General features: G+C 39.3%; 1 protein-coding gene across 23 annotated transcripts in view; it reads left to right on the top strand.

The window, feature by feature from the left end:
* The window catches only part of KMT2C (lysine methyltransferase 2C), a 279,835-nt gene that overhangs the window by 149,344 nt on the left and 111,675 nt on the right, over positions 1–18,816 (top strand). For all 23 annotated transcript variants that reach the window (XM_042975990.1, XM_042975898.1, XM_042975893.1 and 20 more), the window contains 3 exons: positions 1,657–1,819; positions 9,008–9,179; positions 11,106–11,220. In XM_042975990.1, the coding sequence (XP_042831924.1) occupies positions 1,657–1,819; positions 9,008–9,179; positions 11,106–11,220 (450 nt within the window). The remainder of the gene's footprint in view (positions 1–1,656; positions 1,820–9,007; positions 9,180–11,105; positions 11,221–18,816) is intronic.

The raw sequence follows: 18,816 nt of genomic DNA, 5'->3' as shown, positions 1-18,816 counted from the left end.
CTCTAGGTTCTGCTAATATACTAAACAGATACCCTGAAAGGTTATGACATAAAAGTAAGTTTAGAAAAAGCTGGTTGTTACAGTTTATCAGTGAAGAGAATTAAGGCTTTATTTCTTCCTTTCAATGAAGTAACACCTCTAAGTATAAAAAGAGAACTGAAATGTGTATTAGTCTGTGGACTTGTGGACATGACATACAACTGAAATGCCACAAAGATAGGTAGTGTTTATGAGTTACTTAGAAGCTACAGACATCTGTTGACTGTATTCAGAATGTGTAGAAGACTCATCATCAAGAGACACTGAACTTTGTTATATTGGTGCAATGCCATGGACTGATGGTTTTAAGGAAGAATTTGATGGCACCTTATATAAAATGCTTAAATTAATCATAATTGTAAAACGGTGGTGTTCTCTGATAGACTGGCAGAGTGTGGACTAGGTGTATCAGAATGTGAAGATCATCCTAGTAATGGTACCAACTTCCTCTGTTTCACGAGGCTCAGTTTTACCCCACGGTGCCCCATTTGGCTTCAGTTGTTTGTTGGGCTGTTCGTGAACCACACTTACCGATGAGGTTACTAGCGGTGGAGTCCCATTTAGCGCATGCGCATACGAGCACCTGTTTATTAGGACCTTTCTGTGGCCAGCAGCGTTCACAGTGCTACAGCTGCAGAGGTCGCGTAGTCTGGTGCCTCTGCTTAAGGATCCTGGACGGGGGGGGAAAGAGAAGACAAGTGAATGATTCTCATGCAGTGGCACGAATGCTAAAACGGAAGCCTATACGGGATAGATGGCTGGGCGTCTGCAGAAAGAGATTTTCCACTGTACGGTGCAGGCCACCCAGCAAAGACCCATAAAGAAAATGGTACCCAGAATGATCTTAGGGGGAGGAAGGAGAGTTTACTAATCATTCTCAGGGAAAGCTGAATCGTTGCCGCGTTGTAGGTAGTTCGTACTGACCTCCTACGCTTTCAGTTGCCTTACACTTGCTCTGTGGTCCTTCTGGGGGGCTCACTTGCTTTGCTTTACCACCAGCAAGAGAGTAGAGGCAGGTACAAATAGGAGAAGGAGATACTCACACGACTTTGTTTTTCTTCACATCTCCGTTCTTATTAAGACATTTGAAACTAATTGTTACAGTGAAGTGTGTAGATTTGTATGTGTACCTTTAGCCCGCCGGTTGCCCCTCATTAACTTGTTCTCTGAGTGGTTCATTTCATGTTGATTTTTAGATAGGGTGAAAATAGTAAGAGGTTTTAAAAAAAAATAGTAAGAGGTTTTTCCAACAGTATGGATTCATTTTGTTAGCTTGTTGGTGGGATTCAGTGTTAAAATAACCCACAACTAGACACCTGCCTTTTCAATCATGCTACTAATTTAAAAAATTTTTAGTTGTTTTTGACAAAAATCAGTGGAAAAAGTGAAATCTCACTTTCTAAACTTGACTGGAAGAATGAATCTGTATTATACCAAGCACACAACTAAGTGTCTTAGATTTTATTATTTTTAACAGATCTTTTACTTAATATCATGGAGGTTTAAGTTGTTTTACTAGTAATGTACACAGACTTTTCTATACCTTCCTAGCCCCACATTTGAATGCTCCTTTGCTAGGTTTTTAAAAGAGATTTCTTTCCCCTTTGCCCCTTTCAGCGATGTGCATTTTGTAAGCACCTTGGAGCCACTATCAAATGCTGTGAAGACAAGTGCACCCAGATGTACCATTATCCTTGTGCCGCCGGAGCTGGTACCTTCCAGGACTTCAGGAACTTCTTCCTTCTGTGTCCAGAGCACATCGACCAAGCTCCTGAGAGATGTAAGTTTGCTACAGATACACTTTTTAAACATTTATCAGTGTATTTACTTCAAATAACAAATGTTGTAAGTTCCCTAAATGTTACTCTGCTTGTGTTAAAAGTTACATAATCTTGATGATCTAAGGGATCTTTAGATCCTAGTGATCTTTGGGGGGGGAGGGGGGGGGAAATCTCTTACCACCAGTGTCACTGAAGTCCAAAAGGTATTTCCTCAAAATTTCAAAGACAGTTTACTTGTTTTAAATTCTTATTAATTTTTTTTTCTTTAAACCACTGTAGAAATACTGAGTATACAGTATTTTATTATGTACTAAAAAGTAAGTCATTTAAAAAGTTCAACAGTATTCAGTGTCTTCTACACCAGAAAACCACTTAGAGAATTATAAGATGATTCACTCAGGTGTTATTTCAGGATGGACATGAGTAGAATCAGCAAACACTTTTGAAATTCTTGGTAGTTGTATAGCCCTGATAATCAGTAATAGAAATCTGTTAGTCCTTCTTGATTTCTCTACCTTGATTATCTGTAATCCTCAGTTTTGCCTTGTTTCCTTTCTTTTCCAAACAGTATTTTATAATTATGTGAAAATGTTTAAATGTTTGAAATTTGTTTAACAGAAAATTATAACTCTTTCCTATCTTTATTGCTAAATCTTGCCTCTTTCTTAGTATATGGATTTCCAATGAGCATGTATGCTTTGGAATTTTTTCCTCTAGTAAATTCAATTTCCAGTCTCATTGTGAAATCCCTGTGATACTTTATTCCGTCTTTTTTATGTCACCTGTTAGTTACCTTATTGATAGCTTTTATCTATATCTTAGCAATACTGGTGAAAGCTATTTTATTAAATCTTTTCCAGCTCTCTGGAACATAAATGTAGCTACCTCAGGCTTGAACTTAAGTAGTCTCAAATACAGTTAGATTGCGTAATCTCCATACCATAATTTCATCTTCAGCTAAGATTATTTTGTGTTTACATGTATAACCATATCATCCCTAATCACTATACAGACATAAATTATAGGTAGGGCAAACTGAAATGTCAGATTGTGTTTAGGTGAATAGGGGATTTAAAGTCTAAAATATGTTTGCGATTATATACTTAAGTCTGGGAGAAAAAGAGCATTCATGCATAGCACCTGTCACAGGTGTTACTTATTCTAAGACCCCACAGAGTGAGGTGCTTCATGAAGCAGGTGCACCAGCTGCGAAGTCATCATCAGAGTTGGTTATATTCTGGGGGGTATAATACACTTTGCCAATCAAATAAAACAACTATATGTGTCTTTAAGAATCTGGATTTTATTCATTGTTTTGTACTTAGGCATACTTTAGACCTCAGTAAACAACATACAAACTTTTCTGTGACCACATTCCTAATGTTAGACATTTTGTTGGTTAATGGCTATGCTGCTTCCTCCTGCAGACTGTGTTCTAATAGGGCATACCTCACTTAATGTTAGAGCATAAACATCGTGTAAAGAAGTGTAAGGACTCAGGGGAGCTGAGCTGCTGTCACTTAGTGTGCGTGTACAATGAGAGGTCTGTGCTGGCACACAGAGCTGAGAGATGCACTGAAATTGTTGGCACCATGCCTTGTTCCAGAATAGATTTGTGGAGACTCATAAAAATACGTGAATAGTAGGATAAAATAAAACTAAAAATACGCAAGGAAATTTGGCCATGGGAAAGTAAGGGTAGTATAAATATGATGGTAATAGTGACATTGGTATTTTGAGCAATAAATGCATGCTTCCTAGATCTAAGCCACCAACTCGGCTCCAGAGCTCTCCAGCCATCAACACAAAGAGGGGAATATGAACAGTGACCTGATTCATGGCAATGTCAAAAGAATTCACTTGATGCTGAGACTATATGTACACTATACACTGCAGCGAAACAAATCCCACAGGGCAATTTCTTATAACAGCCCTCAAAATAAGCCAGTGGCGTGAAACCAAAGCCCAATTGAGTAAATTCTATTCCTCAAGTATCTTAAACAGTGCAATCTGTATACACAGCTTTCTGACTATCTGTCTTAATCCAAGGATATAGAGAACATTGCAGATAGAGTGTATTGTAGTAATTTACAAGATAGTCTCCATAAAATCTTTCATAAATATTTTTGTGGGGCTTAAACAGAGTGTTACTGTGAGGGTTAAATAACAATTAATGAAAACATGTAGCAGTTTACCTTGTATATATGAATTGCTTTACAAAATGGTAGTTATTCCAGCTCTTATCTAAGACCCAAGTTCTGCATATACATTGAATATAATACTTCATGCTACTGCCTAAATGTAGAGCAACATGCTTGATAGCTGAGTTAGGAGTTGGAGTGACATCTTTTTATGGAAGCTGGCGGGGGAGGGGGGAGGACCTCATTAGAAAGAAATTCCAGCAAAGTGAGCATCTGTGAGCAAGGCTGAGATTTTTATCAGAAAACAGTTGTAGGGCGTTTTGTCATGGATAAATGCTGGTCACGGCCTCATCATCATTCACATGACAATGCCAGTGTATACGAACCTTGTCTGGAAGTTTTACACTAATATCCATTTCAGAGCTGTAGCCAGATCTATTTCCTGAGTGGCATTTTGCTTCTGCGGGAATGCCAAATGGCAAGGAGCCAAACATGTAAGATCAGAGGAAAGAACCTTCCAGAAAGAGTGAACTACTGCACAGGTCTTGAGGGGTGGTGGGCCTGGCGCAGGATTGGGGAGTGGCAGCTAGTCCCTGTGCCTGGAACACAGCGTCTGCTAGTGACTGTGGAGACAACAGCAGAGTGAGCACAGACTCCCTCACTTAGGCCTTGCGACAAGGGAAGGGTTTACTTCTTCTGTCTACACTGAGAAGATTTCGAAGGGTTCAAATGGGGGAATACGGTCTCTCTTCCTTCACTCCCCTCCCCCAGTGAATTTACCTTCATCGTTCAGCTTTAAATTGTTTTACTTCATTTAAGCTTTTAACTCGAACCTCCCTTTCTTGGTTGTGTGTCTCTTGGTACCAAGTCTTGCTGCCTTTCTGTTACCTGAAATGCTGTCGGTTCCTGACCTTTCTTTTATTTACCTGCCTACTCTGTGGGCCAGCCTCTCTGGACAACATCCGTGATTTACGTTTTCTTTCTAGTGATTCCATTTAGGCCACCGCAGTGTCCTGCCAGTAACGCGAACAGAGATGAAGGTGCCGGGACGTTGGCGGAGCTCACAGAGCTGTGCTGATGGACCCTTAGCTGGACGCTGCCTGGCAGCAGTTTGACTTGCTGTGGCTCTTCACCAGGGCTTTGCTTCTGACGCAGGAGTGGTCGTCTCCCCTTCCAGCTTGACCGAGTGAAGCGGTCTGGGACAGGGTCTTCTCACGTAGGCCCAGTGTTCTCATCTTTTCCTCCGTCTCTTCTCTTGTCACCGCTGTCACTGGAAATGACCTTGTCCACAGCTCTGTTTCTCCTGCTCTCTTCTCGCTCCTCCTGCATCAGTTAGTCTCCTCGCTGCGTGCCTCTGCTGGCACTTTCCTTCTTACCTTCGTACCTGCGCAGACATTCCTCCCCTTGGTTGTCCTTCCGGTGGGAGGAAATATCCATTAGTGAAGAGCTTGATCTCGGGAGCCACATTGACCTGGATTTAACTCCTGTTTTCTCTCAAGTTAGCTTTAGCTTTTAGTCTTTCACTCCATCCCTTCTGCTTTTTCAATTGCTTCAAGAAACGTTTCACCTAGTTGTTTAATTACTGCTTCAAACTTAGTTTCCCTGTGGCTTACGGACATATATGTATGTATATGTCTATATGCTTATTTCTCACATGACACTACAGCTGTCCAGTAACAGCATCTTTTGCATGACTTCCAAAAGCCTCTTTTAGTATTTCTGTACTTGTCTTCTCCCTGAATGGGGAAATGGTTGAAGCCGACTTCATTTCTTGACATAGTGCTTTTTTCTGTTATTATTTTTACATAACGCATGGTAAATGTTTTTAGACCGAGTGTATCATGTGGATGTGTTTCTTTGTCTCATTTATTACCAGTGATCCCTACTAATCAAAACAGCATGATCGTGTTGTCATTAAGGAACTGCTGTCAACTGTCATAGTAATTTCTGCCGCAGTGATACACACGGTTATCTTAGTGTAGAATGGGCTTTGCTTAGTGTGGTGCACAGTGCTGTGTGCTAGAAATATGACGTGAGCAACGTAAGTACTGTTTTTCTAGTATTCATGCTAAAAATGTTAAATTACAGTTCAGAAAAAAACACGTTTAATCCAGTGTGTCCAAAATATTGATATTTTAACATGTAAGCAGTAAAAACTTTTGATATTTGACATTACTTTCTTCCTAGTAAGTCTTTGGAATCTGGGGTGCAGTTTAAACGCATAGCACATGTCACTTTGGACAATCACGTTTCCGTTGCTCAGTGGCCACATGTGACCAGTAGCTACCATGGCAAGTTAAGTGTCAGAATAGCAAACTCTGGAACGTTTCACAGAAGCATTTCACACAGTGTTCCCTGCATGTTTACAGTAGAAAGATGAACTGAGTAGTGTGTGATCATCAGAATGTAGTATTTGCTTCAATTTCTGTAAGTTTTGAGTAGGCAAAAAAATAAAAGGTTAGTTTTTAAATGTACATAGCTTGAATGACTAAATATTGGCACTCTCTTTTAGTGTTAAAAAAAATTGACCCTATTATGTCATTTCTGTCAAGAATGAACTAATTTATGACGTTTCCATTTTTAGATTAATGACTTATTTTAAATGCCGGTCAAAGAGTCATTTAAAAGTGATTTAAGACCTATTTAATAAAAGAGGATACAAAGTTGAAAAAGACAAGGTCCCTACCCTTTAAGTGTTCATAATATTGTGTTATAGTCACTTGATTTTATAACAGTTTATTCTCAGCATTTGGGGAAAAGGTATACTCAGCAACTAAATGGATATTTAGGTGTGGTAACATTAGATATTCAGGGCTATGTGAGCAGAGTTTTGAAGGCCTCTTTGGGCTATGTGAGAGCAGAGTTTTGAAGACCTCTTTGGAAAGGGTTAGGGGCACAGTAAAGGGACAAAATTTCAAGCAGTGACAACGATGTATATGAGCACACGGGCACTGAACAGCATGTGTGTGAATGTGCATAGCAAGCTGCTTGTTGTCACCAGGAATAGTGCGTGGTCCTCGGATTTCACTGGAAAGGGAGGTAAGGGCTCCCCCCCCCCCCCCTTTACGCTAGAAAATTTTTACTTTTTTTTCCTCTTAGGTGAAAAGGTGGGTATTGATAAAAATTTAAGCAGGGCATAACAATTAGATTCACAATTTTGAAAACTTATTCGAGATGTGTAGATGATTAGCGAGAAGGTCAGATCCGTCAACAGGGATCCCATTTAGAAGATACTGTAATTACCAAGGCAAAGTGGGCTGGACTGAACTATACAAATTGAAGGAAGAAGGATATATAGGAAGTTTACTCAGTAGGAATTAGTGTCTACTTGGATGTGTTGGGTCAGGGAAGAGAAATAGTGAGACTAAAGTTTCTGCCTTTACCCAGAATGATTGAGAAAAACAGGAGAGGTTTAGATTTTAAAAGTGTTTTATTTTAGAGGTGTTAAGTTTTGAGTATTTTTAGAACATCTGGCTATTGAGGTCCAGTGAGACTTGAGAATAACATCTTATAATTTAGAAGGAAGTTTGGGGCTAGTGGTACAGATTTGGGAATCATGGGAGTTGATCGCAAAGGGAAACCATGGAACAGGATGAAACCCTAAAGTACTCCAGCATTTAGAGGGACCGTAGGGGTCCAGAAGCCAACATGGGAGGTGAGATGGAGGCATGGGAAACCTGAGGGGAGTTCAGGAGAAAGTTGCCATCATAGAAGCCAAGAGAAGGGACTTTACTGTGGGAGTGGATAGTGATGTAAATGCTGCAAAGGATAAAAAGAGGTCTGAAAAGTAACCATTGGATTTCATAGATCATTGGTAGCCTCCTGAGGGTGGCGCCAGGTACATGGCAGGTGTGCAGCTGCCAGGGCTCCAGCTGCAGGGCCAGGTACACTCCAGGGCTTGGTTCTGGACTGCGAATGGTTTCTACCATTTTAAAAGGACTCTAAAGGAAAGAGCAAAAGTCTGTATATTAGAGATTCTATGGCTTATAAAACCAGTTTGTCAAGTAAAAGGAATAGATGATTACTCTGCTTCAAGATGCTTGACTGACAAAAAAACAAGGTGGAAAGGGCTTATAGCCAGAGAGGACTGACCAAACCTTCAAAAAGTAAAAGGGAGGGGAAAAAAACGTTCGTCTATACAATTTAAAAGTCTTCAGATCATCAGCTAATCAAACCATTTAGTATGTGTCACATGTAGACATACATATATATCATCAAATTAGTATGATTTTAGAACATGATTTTTCTTACTGTAATTATGCATGAGTTTAACTGTGTACTTGGCAGGACAGTTTATTGTTACATTTTTGTTATAGATGGTAAAAGAGCTTAAAAAGTGCTATTTCTTTTAATCCATATCTGGGGATAGAGGATGTCCATGATTACCTAGATTTTAATACTTTTTTACAAACTGGCAATTAATATAGAATTAGTATATGAAGTTTTGTATTTGTGTACAAATACGTAGTTTCCATCTTTAATATTCTCCTTCATACGATGTTTTCTAGTATTAAAAAAACCAGTATATGATCTGAATAAAAATCAGTCTGTTTATGCTTAAGAAGCACTTAATTTAGTTGATATTAACATTTCTTAATTGTCTCTTGACTTATCTTGTTAATTTTAAAATACATTTAACATCCAAATAAAATGGTTCTTTTTGCACTGCAAGGCATTTTCTCAGTTGATATTTTCCTGTTTGGTTCTTTTCAGCAAGCATATGTTGAGAATTTAGTAGGTGTCCAGCATCGTCATTGGTACCAGGGATATAAAATTAGATAAGAACTGCTCTGGTCTCAGGTAGATGTAGGCACAAATAAACTACGTCAAAACTATATGATTAAATTTAATGTAATTAATTTTAGACTAAATACATTAGTGTTTTTCCTGAGACCTTATTCTGATTGGATATCAGTTCAATGTGGATAACATTGAGTGTCTGAAAGGTTTACCATGCAAATTCCCTTCAAGTGATTTTTAAACTGTAAAGTCAGAAAAATATTAAACTCTTCTACAACAATTTCATTGTTTTACTGTTAATTATAGCAAAGGAAGATGCAAACTGTGCAGTGTGCGACAGCCCGGGAGACCTCTTAGATCAGTTCTTTTGTACTACTTGTGGTCAGCACTATCATGGAATGTGCCTGGATATAGCGGTTACTCCATTAAAACGTGCAGGTTGGCAATGTCCTGAGTGCAAAGTGTGCCAGAACTGCAAGTAAGTTTTAATTTCAACTCAAAGGTGTGTATTGAGTTTAAGAGAGACCCTATTATTAGGTGCTAAAGGTTTGTGTAATATGATAAAGATTGTTCATACTGCAGCTATATTCATTCCCACTGACTTCATCATGTCTTTAAAAAATTACTAGATATTAACATTTATATTATTTTGAAACAAGTCTAAACAAAAACTAATTTTCATAATTTTAAATTCCTCTGGTTGCCTAAAAAACTCATTTAAATTTGCCAAACATTTTAAATGAATGATATTAACAATTTAAAAGAAGCATTAGAAAAACAAAGCAACTAATTTTGAGAGAGACTGGGGTGGAGACTTAATAGGAAAATAAACCTCTAATTGCAGAAAGTTATATGAGAGCGAGTGAAAGAATCAGTGATGTGTTTCAATTTCCATCCTAGGAAGAACTATTTATACTAAGACTACTTAAAAAAAAAAAAAGAAAAAAAGAAACCTGTATATATCTGAAGACAGTTACCTTCAGTAGACCCTGGTCACCATAATACTGAAGCACAGTTGCTGTATGGCATGTAAACATTTGGAATGGGATTATCTCTTCCTATTTGTTGCATTCCATCCTTTGGTTATTTCTCCAGTCTTTTTTGTGATTTTTTTTTTTCTCCTGCTACTAATTAGCATGATAATTTGGGGAAGTTATCTGCATCTATAGCAGTCTTCAAATTGTTTACAAGCCAAGGACTTTTGTAACAGGAGAAATTATGCCCACCACTGCCATGATCAGTCTGTTTTATTTCTAATTTAATTCGATAACAGGCAGCATCGATATCTTAACAAGTATGTGGAATGAATAGGACCATGTGCTTTTATATTTTGGTTAAAAATTAAAATATCAGCAAACATGTATTTGATACCTTGTTATCTGTGCCTAGTTTCTTGGGAAGGAATAAGAGAACTTGAAGAAAGATTGCTTTTCCTCGAAGATCTTTCCACATAGCTAAAGAGATAAAACGTGCAATTTTATGTGTAGAGTTTGTTGAAATGAATAAATAACTAGAGGCCAACTAACCCATCTTCCTGTTTACTTCTGTTTGTCCCCAGGTGTTACTCAGCGGCTCCTCTCTCCACTCTTCTTCTTGCATTCCCCAGTTTTTCTTTTCCCGTCCTCTTGAAGTAAATTCTTAGTCTCTGAGAGTGGCTGGTAGCCGGGAATCCAGGCAGAGCTCATGCTGTAGGGCAGGGGCCCGATCTTTGGGGCAGAAGAGCATTCAGGGAAAAGAGCTGAGGTTTTTTGACTGCAATTCTTAATAATTTTGAAGAGATGACTCTTAACACCTGTTTATTTAGTACCAATGCTCAGTGGATAGTCTAAGCTCTTCAACCAGAATTTATATTTAATTCTCAGTGTCTTTTGTTCACATTTTATACCTGAAACCAAGAGGACTCAAGTGAATTTTACTCAGGAGTCACACAACTAGTGGAACAGCAGTCTGAATACAAATATAGGTCTGATGCCAAATTCTATCCTCTTTTTATTACATGACAATGTCTTTCCGATTCATGATGCCAACGCTTGTTCCTTCCCGTGCAGCATCACCTGTCAGTTACAGCTCCTTCCCCTAGAAAGGGTGTTTACTGAGATGTTTAAAAAATAAAGGCCAGAGTCCTTCATGTTCCCTTAACCTTCCTTCTCTGCAGGAACCCTAACCTGGCTAAAGCAGGTTCACCACAGGTGAGCACTCAGTGAGGATAGTCCTGTAGGGACCTTAGGAAGATGTCTGTTTCATCCTCCAGGGGGTTACCTCTATCATTCTGTGAGCGTAGACGAAACAGACACTGAGGTATTTATGAACTGGGCAGGTCCTAGGACTGATTCTTTTCATGATTACTTATGTTATAAACATAAGTTTAAAGATAAGGCATCATTAATGCTATCTTATTTTTTAGACAATCGGGAGAAGATAGCAAGATGCTAGTGTGTGATACGTGTGACAAAGGGTATCATACTTTTTGTCTTCAACCAGTTATGAAATCAGTACCAACCAATGGCTGGAAATGCAAAGTAAGTTGTTTATGTTTTTAAGAAAAATATCATCATCTGTATGCTTTTCATATAGACCAGACAAATCGGATACCTATTCAAATCTATACATCATCATCAACTTTAAAAAAAACAACAGCTTTATGGATGTATAATTAATATTCAATAAACTGCACATATTTAAAGTCTGTAATTTAATTATACGTGTATACATTTATGAAACCGTCATCACCTTCCAAGATAATGACCAGATTCATCACCCCTAAAAGTTTCATGGTGTTCCTTGGCAATCCCTCTTTTCCAGCTGTTCACCCTCCCCCGCCGCCCCTGTCTTCCAGGCACTGTGCTGTCACTCACCATTGGTTAATTTGCATTTTCTAGAGTTTTATATAAATGATATCGTATAGTATATACTCTTGGTGGGGGGAGGGTCTAGCTTTTTAAACTCAGCAAGATTAATAGTTTGAGACTCACCCCCATTTTTTGTGCATGTCATTAGTGACTCCTTTTTATTGCCAGTCAGTGGACAGATCATAAATTGTTTATCAGATCACTTGTTGGTGAACCTTTGGGTTGTTTACAATTTTAAGCTGTCATGAAAAATGCTGTTATGAACATGTTAACGTATGTATGGTGCTTCGTGGCTTAGAAATTGGTTTTGAATGATTTATCTTTAATCTTTCCAGAAAACTATCTGAAATGTAGTAGCCCCGTATGAAGATACTGAAAACACAGAGCTATAGTTTTAAAATTCAGTAACTTAAAATTCAGAGATAAAACACACATTTTGGTGATTGTGTAGTGATTTCATATGCACATCACATTTTTATGGGTGTAAGTACACTTGTATTAAATATTTGGAATCATATGGTATATATTCATATTTTGTCCCTCCCCTGTGGTAGTTTTAGTAAGTGATTATTAGATCTTTACTTTTTAGACGATATTTAACGTTTCTCTTGGTTTTGAGAGTCAGAGGAGGTCTTGTAGACATTGTTTCATTGCTGAAGATATTGGTCTTTCTGCCTGGTTATGACAACTTTAAGATGCATTTTCAGTTTTTTTTTTTTCCACTTTTTCCGGGTAGTCTTTTAGTCCGTGATTGTCCCTTCTTCCATCTATTTTGTTACTTGCATCTTTATGACCCTGAGGTGTTCCATGCTGGTCTCTTTAAGCTTCCTGAGGAATTCACTGAGGCTGTGTCCTCTGCATCTCTAAACCCTGTGGGTTGGCTGGCAACTCTACCTACTGGGCAGAGTCAGTACGCTACCAGGTAAACAACAAATTTTAGAAGTATTTGTCCACGGAAGCACAGAATAGTTAAACACTTCAAGTGAAACTAGAAGGATAGATCAAATTTCTCTTTAAGTCTCAACTGACTGAATCTAACTTTTTTTTTTTCCCCCGTTTGGAAGATATTTATCAACAGTATTTACTGTGACTTTTCTTTAGATATTCTCTAGGATGGCTCAATCATAAAAGTAGTTCATGTACTTCCTTTGAAATTCATATGGGTAAACTAATAAATTCTAGATGAGAGCTGGTGAGGACCTAGTGGTTAATTGTCCAAGTTTACTTATTTGTAGAAGCAGAATAGGGAATAAAACTCAGGTTTCCTGTCTTTTTTTTTTTTTTAAATACGTTCACTTTGAGACAGAGAGAGAATCCCAAGCAGGCTCTGCACTGACAGTGCAATGTGGGGCTTGAACCCATAACCGTGAAATGACGACCTGAGCCGAAACCAAGAGTCGGATGCTCAACCAACTGAGCCACCCAGGTGCCTCTGAGGTTTCCTGTCTTCCCATGTTTTATCCCATATATAATGCTGTCTCCCTGTGCTGTCAGACTATACTTCCTTGAGGAGCAGGGCTTTTCTTTCTAGATTAATTAAGAAATATTCCTTATCTAATTTTCACTTGGTATGAGTGTGTAGATGCTAAGAAACTAGACTTTAGATCCATAGGCCATCTCTATACATCCCCCAGGTTGAGTTTTTATTATTATTATCTCAATTTTATAGAACAGACATGAAGCTAGGCGTAAACTTTCTTTTTATCTTCAATATGTACACTGCCTTTTAAAAAAACTAGTATAAAGTAAATATTTAATCTGACATACAATTTTGCTTTGAAACTAAATTGCCAGGATTGGGTTTAAAAGAAAGATATTTTCTCATGCTCAGTTCAGTGTGTAAGCTTTTCCTCTGGCTTTAATAACGTTGATACAGAGAATGCCTTTTGTATTTGTATAAAAATAGTATTGATAATGTCCTGACCATGTTTACTAGCTCAGAATAATCAGACCTCGAAGTGCCAACAAGCAGCCCTTCAACAATAGATGTAATGAAGTGTCGGTGTAACTATAGCTTTTTGTTCATGAGTGCACCGTTGTGGTATAGTTGAAATCTGTACTAAATGAGGTATCAATCCAATTATTTCTAAAATAGGGAACAGAAGTTCCTCATTTTAAGTTACTGGTGTGTTGTTTGCCCTTTAACTGTAGCCAGTCGATGTATATGCAGACAGGAACCCTCTCTGCTGGCTCTGTGGCGCCCTGTGCTGTCCGCACAGCTCATTCTTGCCATAATTGTACTGTGTAAAATCTTGCATCTTTCACACACTTTTGACGCACTTGATAAATACAAAAGCTAAATGCAGGTGTTAAAATCTGCATTCTGCATTGTGTGACCCTAGGAGGTCAGTTAATTTTTTTTTGTTCGCGTTTCTATGAAAAATTTCAAATTTTCAGAAAACAGCCCTCTAGGACTGCATCTGTGGTCTACCTGCACCCTCACTTTCTTGTCCCCTCGGCACAGAAACGCGCTCCCGTTACCCGAGCACGGCCCTTCTCTGGACCGCCAGGTTTGTCTCGACTTCAGCCTAGCGGCGTTCAGAGGGGCGGCGTGGGTGGGTGGCTGAAACGGCCCCGGAATCCGAGGGGAGGGGTCAGGCTCCAGGTGGAGGCTTCCTGGGCTGCTGGCCTGCAGGCTGTGAGCTAGAACCGGCCTGAGGCTGCCTCTAGAAGCTGGAAAGGTGTGCTGGCCCAGCAGGGGTGGGAGGTTGTTTGCTGTCTCAGGAAGGCCTTGGAAAGGGGAGCGAGCTCACCTGTAGGACCCCGAGGATTGGGTGAGGGGGTGGGGGAGCGCGGAGGAAGCCGAGCACCTGCGCCAAGGCCCCGCCCACCGCAGGTCTGGGCCACCTGGAACTTGCGGCCGTCTCCCGGTTCCAGGGCGGTGGGCGCTGAGTTCCGGGCCGCCGCCCGAGGGTGGGGCTAGGAGGAGAGGGGCCTCTTCCCTGGGGACGGAGATCCTGCGGTAACTGCCCTCCGGTGTGGCTCCCGGAAGGCGGGGCCTGGGGGCCGACGAGGTGGGGCTGCAGTCGGCCTCTCGGCAATTCCGGTTCCTTCCTGTCTGCAGGGCCCGCGCTTTCCTGGGTTCGCTTGTTTTCTCGTCTTGATTATTGGGCCACAGAAAAAAACCTGCTGTCGGCAGATTTGTATGTTTATGCTTTCATCTTTACGTACCTGTACTTGCCTTCTTTGTTTTCCGAAATAGGAAGTTGAATTCATAATTCGTTTTCTTTACTTTTCTAAGGAGAAAAAGTACATTTAAGACTATACATTTACCTTCGATTATAGCTTTGGCTGCACTCGAATTTGCTGTATTTGTTACTGTCTCTGTGTACATCTGAACTAATCACTGTATCTATTTTTAAGTCATACTTAAGCATGTAAATTTCTGCTCTAATTGTATTTGATCCAATAATTAACCGGTGTAGTTTTCTTTTTCACAAAGAGTGACTTTAAGGTGTAGTATTTGTGTTTATTAATTTCATACAGATAAAGTCCTTTTTGTTGTTTGACTAGTTGATTCCACAACATATCAGGATGTACATAAAATTGACCGCTGCAGTTTTTCTCATCAGTTTTTCTTTGTAGTTTACTTTTTCTTTTATAAACAAAACTAATATTTTGTCGTTGTTCTCTAGCAAGTGGGTCAGGTCAGTGTTGATATGTTGTGCTTTTTATCAGTGTAAAGCTACTCTATTGTGTAATGCCTTTTTTTGGAGGGGGTGAATGCAAGGAACCAGCTACTTTTGTTTGCCTGGCCATATGGCCTTATAGGGCTTCAGTTTGCCAGTTGAATGTATCTTTTCACAGCTTTTTATTTTGTGTCATTTTAAAAGTATTCTTTGAAAGGTTTAATAGACTTAACTATTGAGATTAATGGTTGCTATTGAGATGCTTGGCTATTTTAAGACAAATTGGTTCTTTTGATTTCCTTTCTGTTTTTCTGTTCCTTTTATTTCCTGCAATAATTTGCAGTTAAGAATCTTATTTTATGAATGCTGAGTTATAGATGTTGAAAGTATAAATGTTTTCTTCTCCCACTTATTACTGAAAATGAAGAAGTGAGAAATTTTCCTTCCTTTCCTTTCTTTGTCTTATATTAAGACTGTAAACGTTGTCACGTTTTCCTTGCAAAAAATGTCGTTTCTTTATAAATTCCAGTCTCATTTAGCCCCCAGTTGTTTGGATTCTTGGTTATGGAATAGTCATTTTTCTGAAATCCTGCATATCTGAAAGAGACAGTTGTTGCCTTTAGACTACCACAAGAAGTTGTTTTGGTATTACTTTGTTTTATAACTTTTTCTTTTTTAAAAAAAAATTTTTTTTTTTCAACGTTTTTTATTTATTTTTGGGACCGAGAGAGACAGAGCATGAACGGGGGAGGGGCAGAGAGAGAGGGAGACACAGAATCGGAAACAGGCTCCAGGCTCCGAGCCATCAGCCCAGAGCCTGACGCGGGGCTCGAACTCACGGACCGCGAGATCGTGACCTGGCTGAAGTCGGACGCTTAACCGACTGCGCCACCCAGGCGCCCCTAACTTTTTCTTTTTTATGTTGTGGAAACTCCCCCCCCCCCCCCTCCAGTTTGTGGTATCACAGAAGAAAACTTTTCCTTTTTTTTTTCTTTTAAGACATTCACTTAATTAAAATCCTTTTTTTACTAAGAGCTTTGGGATCTTCGTTTTTGTCAGTTACTCGGAATAAGTTGTTTTGAGACTGTATCTGATTGCGGTTCTACATGAATTAGCGTTACCTGGAACGTGCTGACCACGGTCAGTCTCTAGTCTGGCCAAAGAAAAGGTCTAAGGAAGTGTTGGTTAACTTTGCCTTTTTTTTTTCTTTTTCTCTTTACATTTGCCATCTTTACGGTCTCTTAAATAATCTTCAGTAACATCTAGTAATTTTGTTTCCTTCTTAAAATAAGGAAACATTATCATCTTGGCTGTGTTTTTCATTATCTGGGAAAACGTCTTCAGAAGTCTGGGTGTATTTCTTGCCGCTGTTCTCTTTTATCTTTGTCTTGCTTGCTCTCTTCCTGATTTGCCGTCTATAATAGTCTGCCGTGCTCTTTCACAGTGACTGAATCGTGTATAATCTTGCTGAGAATACATAGTTTTGTTTTAATTCTGCTCTGTGGAGGTATTACAACGTGGGTAAAAGATGAGGCTGGGGAGTCAGCCCCACTCTTCTAGTGACTAAATACAGGATCTTTGGCAAAGTGTTTTACTTCCTTAAGCCAGTCTTTCTCCCCTAGAGAATGTGAGTAGAACTTCCCTCACAGTGGTGTTGGATTTAGGGAGGTGATGCCTGTAAAGTGCCATGTAATGCCTGAATTAAGTACCCAAATAATCATCGTGGAGTTTTTCCACAGGAAGTCTTATCCACTGTGCAGCTTGAGAGAATGATCCTCTTTCTCAATTGTCAAATTTTTTCATAGATGTCTGTAGTCTTTTGTCATAATTCATTCGTTTATTTAACATTGGGAGGCCTGCTGTATGTCAGGCACTGTGCTGCAGGTTCGAGGTCTGCCTTTCGGGAGGGGGCAGACTAGTGAGGCTGCTCACGCTGAAGATGGGGGGCTCTGAAGACGGGGGTGGTCTTTTTAGGAACTTTATTGTATACCAGTCATTGTCGGGTAGGTTCTTTTTCTAGTTTCTCTGTCAAGAATGCTTGTGTGTTGACACGTCATGCATTTTTAAAAATTATTTTGAAATAATTTCAAACTTTAGAAGTTGGAAAAATAAAAACACCCATATGCCATTTCCCAAGATTTACCGTTGTTAGGGTTTCAGTATCATTGTGCACCCTCTTTCTTTCTTCTCCTTCCCCCAACTCTTTTTTTGCCCTGAACCATTTGAGGGTTGCTATATATACCGTGCCCCCTTTGCCCTTAAACACTTCAGTGTGTATTTCCTCGCAGTAGGGATATTCTTACAGAATCACAGCACAGGCTACCAATTTCATATGTTTATATCAGTGTAAGTATTTTCATCTAATCTCTTATCCATATTTCAATTTTGTCACTTGATCTAACATCCCATATAGCATTCGCCCCCTCCCATGCAGGTTCCAAGATCTGGTCTAGGGTGAGGTATTCTGTTTAGTTCTCTCTTTGACTCTTTTAATCTGGAAGTTTTCCTAAGCCCTTCTCTGTCTTTCCGATATTGACATTTTTGAAGAATAGAGTTCTTCCCCACATACCTGTTTTTGTTTTTTTTCCTCCAAGTAGAACTTGTCTCATTTTGCCTTTGTCTAATACTTCTTCATAATTAGGTAGTCACGTGTTCTTGGTCCGATGACTGTATAAGTGACGATGTGCCCTTCTCCGGGTATCCCTGCTAGAGGCACGTGGTGCTGATCTCACCCTCATAGGTGATGTGAATTCTGATAATTTGGTTAAGCTGCTGTCAAACTTCTTCACTGTTTGTTTGTTTTTCTCTCGATGTAATAAAACATATGAGAAGATAGTTAAGACCATGTGAATATCTTGCTCCCAAGAGCATTTTTAGGATATTTCCTCCAAGACCTTAGGAACCCTTGTTTGATGCATTTTTACCTGTTGGTTTTAAAGGGATGCTTTTGTAGCCCTAGCATTTCTTGGCATTTACCAGTCAGCCCTCTGCACTCTACTATAAGCAAGAACTCTCCCTTTTATTACATGCCACAATTATTTGTTTATTGTCAACATTGAGAAATTTCCATTATTTTCAGTAATTTATAATTCTTTACCTAATTCATTTTACACTCAGATTGTCCCATATTTGCCCTTGGTGGCCTCTTCAGGCTGGCTTCTATGGTTTTGTGACATGTCCTCACCATTTATTTGAATACTTCCATTACGTTTTGGCATAACAAGATGTCCCAAGCTCATCGTACACCTTCCTGCTCCGCCCGGGGAATCAGCCCACTTTTCCATAAGTGGGTCCGGTTCCTTTGGTGGAAAGTGGGTGCAAGATGTGCTCATTGCTATGGGTGTGTTTGTTTCTTTGTCTTTTCAGCAGATGGGACAGGAAATACATCGTGTGTAAACACACACACATATGTATACAAATAAATGTGTCTGTACTCACACATGTGTATAATTATAAATGACAGTTCTGAGTAGAACTTTTTATATAACTTTGACTTTTGAAAGTATGTTAATATCCTATATATTTTTAAAAAAATAAAAAGGGAATAAAATCTGTTACTGAGAGCAAACCGAGGTAGGTTTGTTTATTTGAGCCGTTGAGTAAATGTGTTGGTGTTGTTGGGACGAGAGAAGAATAC

The sequence above is a fragment of the Panthera tigris genome, chromosome A2 (assembly GCF_018350195.1).
Source record: "Panthera tigris isolate Pti1 chromosome A2, P.tigris_Pti1_mat1.1, whole genome shotgun sequence".
Classification (NCBI taxonomy): domain Eukaryota; kingdom Metazoa; phylum Chordata; class Mammalia; order Carnivora; family Felidae; genus Panthera; species Panthera tigris.
The sequence above is the reverse complement of the archived record's forward strand: the minus strand, read 5'-3'. Positions and strand labels throughout refer to the sequence as shown.